General features: G+C 35.2%; 1 protein-coding gene across 1 annotated transcript in view; it reads left to right on the top strand.

Annotated features, from left to right (window-relative positions):
* Positions 1 to 1426: 1426 nt before the first annotated feature.
* Positions 1427 to 7427, top strand: part of LOC137004294 (beta-1,4 N-acetylgalactosaminyltransferase 2-like) — a 29357-nt gene continuing 23356 nt past the window's right edge. The window contains exons 1-2 of the mRNA XM_067364490.1: positions 1427 to 1661; positions 4977 to 5175. Of these exons, the coding sequence (XP_067220591.1) occupies positions 1427 to 1661; positions 4977 to 5175 (434 nt within the window). The remainder of the gene's footprint in view (positions 1662 to 4976; positions 5176 to 7427) is intronic.

The raw sequence follows: 7427 nt of genomic DNA, 5'->3' as shown, positions 1-7427 counted from the left end.
TCATCCTCGTTCACCCACAGAGGAAAACACTGGAGCTCTGAGCATCACTTTGAGCACAGAATAAGTCATGATCTCCTATTGTAATGTTTCAACAAATTCACAGCTTGTTTGACACAAACAATGACAACTTGACTGCTGTTAGAGAATGTTTCCCAGATAATGTCTGAACTTAGTCAACAGTTTTACAGCCTGTTCACTGAAAGTTATATTTTCGTTATCACACGATGACTGACATTTTGTCACATTAAACATCTCTCTCTCCAAATAGGCTTAATAATTTTATTAGCACTAAATAAATTATAGTGTATTACATCATCGATGTTATTGGTCACTTTAAAAATCATGTCATGTTGTTGGATATTTGTTATTCTTGCCGGTCTTTAAAACTTGAGAGCCCTGGTTTATGTATATATACATATTTGACTATCTGCTAACGTCTTCTATCCACTCGACTACACGGATCTGATAGCCGGATACCATTTGATAAAGTCAACTTTTTTAAATAACTTTATCTGTCTGTGTTGCTTAATCCGCTCGCGAAGCTGTATATATATATATATCACTTTCGGAGTTGCTAACACGTTAGAACCTATGGGGAACAACACCACTTCCGTTGCCAAAATGCGCGCGCATACGTTGCTACATCATCATTGTGTACAAACCGTAAAAGGGTCTATAATACCAAATATGCTGGCACGGATTATGACTTTATGACAAAGTCAAAAGTCAAAGTCAGTAATTATCTCTACTTTTTCCATTCTGTGCATTTAGGGTAATAGAAAGTGGAAATTATGATGATCATAAATATTGAAACCATTCTCACTCAACATCAAATGCCTGTGCTACCCCCTGTACAGGTAGGTAAAGAAAGCACTTTTATAAAATGTAGAAAGAAGAATGATAATACAAAAATGTATACATTTATACCTTTATTCTGTAAACCCTGTATTACAAGCCTAATATTGGCAACACTTTAAAATGCTATTCTTTCATTAATGAATAACTACACGGGAACAAATTAGTTGTTTATCATTTATTTTTTTGATTTATAAAATTATGCATTTATATTTGTTTTCTCTCTGTCTTATGTGACATTTTTAAACAGCCTGTTCAGTGGAAAATTACTGCTTATGCTGTTGTATTTTAAGAATCACTTCTGAAACTAACAAAGGAAGCGAGGCAAAGGTGCAAATGTGTTTGACTAGAAAGCTTGGAGTTCAATAGTCATCTGCTAAGTTTTAGACCACTTTCTTTTTTATTCTTCTGATCCGTATATGGTAATATGTGTAATGATTGGTTTGTGGCAACAAGGAACAATAAGAGGGGTATATAAGACAGCACTGTGTGAGGGTGTTCTTTTATGTAGAACTCTGTATCTTCATTAAACAACCTTCTTGCAAGAATAAAATCAGCACAGACATTTCAAATGTTTGTTCTTACCACTAAAGGAATAAAGAATTTTTCCAGTTTGGTGTCAGAAGTGCAGGTTCCGCGTGTGATTCGTCTGGACCTGAAAACGCTTGAGGTTGATCACCCTGGTCTCCAAAGACTGACTCCCAACCCCAAAGTCTTCAGGGAAGAGGGACAAGCGTCTGAGGGCCCAGACATTCACCGCCGGAATCTCAAAGAATCCTCAGCAAGGAAGAAGGCATGTTTGCCCGGTGAGTCTGTTTTGAAACCATAAAGTTTTTGATATTTTCAGACCCCTTTTTTCTGTGTTGCGCACCTCTCTGTGAGTCTGTGAGGGTGAATATTTCTAAAGCACTAGAAATAAGCTGATTTGAGTCAAAGTACTGACTCAAAGGAGAGTGTTTTTCTACCAAGTCTGTGCAGAAAAGGGTTTCTTTGCCGAGTCTGTTCAAAGACACACTGTGGTGACGACTGCAGGGTGAGGAAAAAGGGATTTCCCGAGGTTCAGTGACACAGAAGATGGGGTCTGGAAACAGAAAACAAAAATTTACTAGTCCAATTTATAAAGAAATGTAAAAAAAAAATTGTGATAGAGCTTTGGCAGAAATCCCAAATTGGAAAGAAAATTATGACTATTCTTTCAACCGTTGATGAACTGAAAATGATGGCACATGAAATAATGTGACAAAATTATTAATGAGAAATTATTAATTCTATTTAAATCCTCAGGATGTTTGAATGTCTAATGATTTAAGAGAATTGGTATTGTGAAGTCCTTGCAAGGCACTAAAACATAAATTGATAGATTACAATTTTTAGAATTCTGTAAATCAATCTGGATAAGAATGGACAGCAGATTATTGTAGCCCAAGTTCACTCTGATCAAGTGAAGTTTTGAAACAAATTAATTCCCGCTCTGTCTCTGCTGTCTTAGATTGAAATCTTAAAACCATCGAATCCATGGTGAATAATAAGTCAGATACCACCTAAGATATGCGCAACTGTATTCATAATTTAACAGAGTAGATTTTTATGAGATTTGATTTATGTCTTGGCTCTGATAGGTTAAAAAAACTATGCTTTAATGAAATGCTGAAGTTTCAAGAGTTAAATAGATAAATGAATACAAAGTACAATGTTAATTGAATGCCATCAAAGATATGGCTTATATTATATTTTGTTAATTAGACGTCTGAAAATTGTACTCAATATCCCTGGAAGGCAGTTTGAGATTCGATACAGATGCAGAAATCTTATGATTTTGGTATGTTAACTAAGATAACTTTTGTGCATTGTGTTAAATGAGAACGAGATTGGGTGACCAAGTTAAACAGAAATTTTGATTTAAACATGCAAGCACATAGTTTCTAGTAAAAGAGAAAAGACAAATAACTTTTTACTATTTTATATAGACCTATATACACCATACACTCATATACACCATACTCTATATTAATTAGAGTACTTTACTTTCTGTTTACTGCACTTTGCAAAGAAGGATCTGCTTGCTTTTTCTTGCAAAGAGGAGCTTATTAACAGAATGAAGAACTGCTGTTGTGTTAACCAGCTGAGACTTCTGGATTTAAGGGACATTGATTACAGTTATAAAAATATAAAAATAATAAATAAATAAATAAATAAATAAATAAATAAATAAATAAATAAATAAATAAATAAATAAATAAATAAATAAATAAATTTTATTAATTATAAGAGCTATAAGAGGTTTCACATTTCAGACCAGGCAGCTTCTGGAACTGCCACCTTGACAAATGGGAACAAATAGTCTGTTTGACAAGACATGACTGCAGAGAGAAGAAGAGGAAGTGGCTGATGGGCTTTCAGCTTCCCTTCTAAAAGAGGAAGTGACACTTCTGGAGGGGTCAGCATGGAGAGGACTGATATAGTGCAGGAAAGATTTTTGAGACTGTTCCTAAGGAAAATTCTGCCATGCATTATGCGATTTTGTGGCAGGAATGATCAAAAGTCATACTGTCTGTGAGACATACAGCTCAACACCAGGCCTTTGAGTGCCATCACTGGCTGATGATCCAATGCAACAACCCAACAAGTTCAACTGACTGATGAACCACACAGAAGGACTTCCATTCCCACCCTTGTGGGCAGGTGCTGCATCTCAATGATCACTAGAGACCGCTTCGAATTCTGTTAATTATCATATTAATTTGATTTCTTTTGATTATTCACTGGTCTCACAGCAGTTCTTTGTATTCTCTGTTAAACTAACATTCTGAATCTGCTTTCAATAGGTACCAGCCTACTGTACATCTTAATGAAGGAAAAGGAAGTTCATAAACAGAAGTGGGAGTTTGACTCACCAATCAATTAAAACTGGGTCTGGATTTGGTATAGTGAGGGTTATTACATTACAACTAGGGGTAAAGACAAATAGATTATTGACTACACAGAAGTTTTCTGGTAAAGAAAAGGAAAATGAGGCCCAAAGAGAAAATTAAGGCTAAAAAGCAACAATATTGGTCACTCCATTTGGTTTAGGAATAATAACAAAAGACTCCATAATTTTAAATCATAAATGTTGTCATCACCAGGGGAATGAAATAGGTTATTTGTCTATGGATCCAAGACTGAGTGGAGATCTCAAATCTTCTTCAAAGTAGCAATGAGCATGAAAACATTGTAATTGTGCAATGGATGACATTGCATTTGAGAAAATGAAACTGGCTTTCTCAACTGCAGGCCTAAGTCTACATGATTATTCTAAACTATTTAATCTATTTTATTTTGAAAAGTGAGGTTAACATTCATGGTGTTAAAATGAATCTCATAGTGACTGACATCAGACAAGTGATAATTAATGTGCTAAGGTTTAGACACTGTCGCAAGGGGGAATGCCACAACATGTCTGCGTTTAGTAGCTCCTGTCATCGGCAAAGTTTTGTTAACCATTCAGACTTGGGGGTATTCCACTTTTAATAATATATACATTCCCCATTCATTTTACAATCTGCTGAGGCAGACAAAAAGGTATGATTCTCTGGCCAGAGAGGTGTGCAAGTGTGTGAAAGTGTGTGTGAAGGATGGAGAGATCATTCCAATCAAAACAGCTGTATCTAAATTTATTAAGTGGACCCACAGGGCAGAATGTGCCCAATAAAATAATGAATTTGGCTTAATATTCTGACCTGTGTTATTTCTGTGGCAGGAATAAAACAGTGCCATGTCTGCACAGCGCATAACGTGGGAAGGCAGAGAGCAAACAAGCTTGCCCTGTCCACCCCATACTGAACTTTTTCCATTTAGAGCATGATGTCATGATGAATTTCATCAAACTGCTTTTGTTCCAAATGTATAAAATATTATCATGTTTCTGTTAAAGACCCCCTGTGGTAAAAATCAAGTTTTTAATGTTGTTTATATGTCTATGTAGTGTTTTTAATATTCTTTAAGACAAAGCAAATTCATAAGTCAGCAAAATTGCTGAGTATTTTATGTTTTTTCCACAAGTCACACCAAACAAGGACGAGCGGCCAGATAAATTTATACATGTTATCACTAACAAAAATACTTAAAGTTTGCATTCACAGGTGACAACAACCAGGAAATGGTTCACTTCACCAATAAGGACCAGTGGGTGTGTGGTTGTGATCTCAGCGAAACTCTCGCAATGATCAGCAAAATGGTTGCAGAGTGTGACACCTGGGTCCAAGCCTCTCATCTCAAACTACAACAAGCAGCCTCAGCAACCCCACAGAGCATAAAGTGGGGGATCAAACTTGCATTCTGGTAACACCCTCCCTTGTCAACGAGGGAAAGCCCATTGCAACGGCTCACAAAGAGTCACCCTGGTGAAGATGGAATGTCCATGGGCCAAACAAGATGACCAACACACCTGGAAGAAGATGTAGACCAACCAATGGTTTAGGTTTAACAGAAGAATCCATTTGTGTGATGATTTTAATTGATTCAATCAAACTATAGGGTTGAGTATTGACACAGAGCTCATGATTTGATCAGTTACTGATTAATTTGAAAATATTTAAGTTATGTGTAAACTGGAAAGGGGAAAATCTTTTAAGTAATGCGGTAGACTATAGGGACTATTATTGAAGATATTTAAAGGTTTGAAAAAAAATTCTAATGCAGATATTAGATTTATAGAATTATATTATTAGTTATATGGCTAAATAGCATAACCACATTTGTGACATACTGATAAAGTTTTTTTGTTTTAATAAATCTCAGAACATGAATTAAAAACAAATTATGTAGGAAGCACAAAGCTTAAACTTAGACCAGGAAAGATCAAAAACATGTTAAACTGGAAACAAAACTCACAGACAGAACAAAACGGATGTGGCTGAATCTAGGCTGACACTTCATGCAGCCACATCCGTTTTGCTCTGTCTGCACCAAAGCTTGTTCTTGTTTAAAATCCGTTCATGAGTGTGTTTGCTCAGAGCTTCAATGCCGTTCTGCTAACAAGGCAAGAATTTAATCAAAAACACATTTAAAAGTGCTCTATGTAAGTTTGTGACTGTACTAAAGCATAAAAATACCATAATGTGTTTGCAGATATTTATTAAACATGCTCAATTCACATACTCGTTTCTCTGAAAACCATTGCTACAGGCAGTTATTTTACTTTGAAATTTTCGTTCGGTGTCGGAATTTTTATTTTTGTTTCCGTCTGTGCAAGACCGCACGTTGCTAATTTACCCAATAGTATTTCTCCACCCCGGGTTGCCAGGGGCACGTTCAAGCTCTATTCTATTCTATTCTATTCTATTCTATTCTATTCTATTCTATTCTATTCTATTCTGTGTTGAGTACAGCTGTACGTACAAATTTGTATTTTTGTTTATTTATCACGTTCATTTATCTTTATTCTTTATTTTACTATCTGTCTTTGTGTACTAGAAGTTTCTTCTGTCACCAAAACAATTCCTTGTGTGTGCAAACATGCCAATAAAGCTCCTTTTGATTCAATTGGATTCTGATTAAATAAAAGAGGTATTCTGGTTGAATTTACAACAATGAGTCATAATTTCGAATTAGTCATGTCATAATTTCGTCTTTTAATTATTTTCTAATGTGGCGGAAATGGGTTTCAATATATTATGAACTATTGCACTCTGCCAAAATTACCTAAACTGGCTCTGACTTAGTTTAAAAATTTAATGCCATGTCAGCAGCCTAGGCTATTTTTATGGCAAAAACTGGGGAAAAAATAACCAAATCATTTAAAATAATAGATTAAAATTATAACATTTTATCTGGTTAAATCTTATTAATTAAATAAAGATTAAAAGCTAACAAATTATGATTAGGAAAATGGAAAAGATAAATGGAGCTGGGCATGGATTACTGGGTTGATAACAAAGGCTGTCATGTATAGGCTATGTATCATCCTGATAATATTGATGCTGATGTGTGTTTGGCCTGGGTTATCAAATGATCAGACTGCAATAATGATGAATGTTTTGTGCCAGCTTGTTCAGTGGTAAATTACTGCTTACTTCGAAAACCAACAAAGGAAGTGGCAAAGGTACAAATGTGTTTGCCTAGATAGCTTGGAGTTTAATGGTCATCTGCTAAGTTTTACTTTCTTTTTTTATTCTTCTGATCCATATATGGTAATATGTGTTATGATTGGTTTGGGGTAACAAGGAACAATAAGAGGGGTGTATAAGACAGCACTGTGTGAGGGTGTTCTTCTCTGTATCTTCATTGAACAACCTTCTTGCAAGAATAAAATCATCACAGACATTTTAAATATTTGTGTCATTACATTCTCACCACTAAAGGAATAAAGAATTTTTCCACAACACCTTTCAAAAGAGACCTTAGGAATGCTATGGAGTAGATGATATGTATTTTTGTTCATTGCCTCAACAACAATGCATGCATGAGAAGACTCCATCTCATAGCTTTTCTAATAAAAAAAGGCATTTCTTGGTAAGTACATTTCACGTATGGTTGTCATTTTGCTAATTCATGTGGATGAGTTTGTAAAAGAAAGACTGGACCTATATGGT

The sequence above is a fragment of the Chanodichthys erythropterus genome, chromosome 3, assembly GCF_024489055.1.
Source record: "Chanodichthys erythropterus isolate Z2021 chromosome 3, ASM2448905v1, whole genome shotgun sequence".
Classification (NCBI taxonomy): Eukaryota; Metazoa; Chordata; class Actinopteri; order Cypriniformes; family Xenocyprididae; genus Chanodichthys; species Chanodichthys erythropterus.
This window is presented reverse-complemented; position numbering and strand designations above follow the sequence as displayed.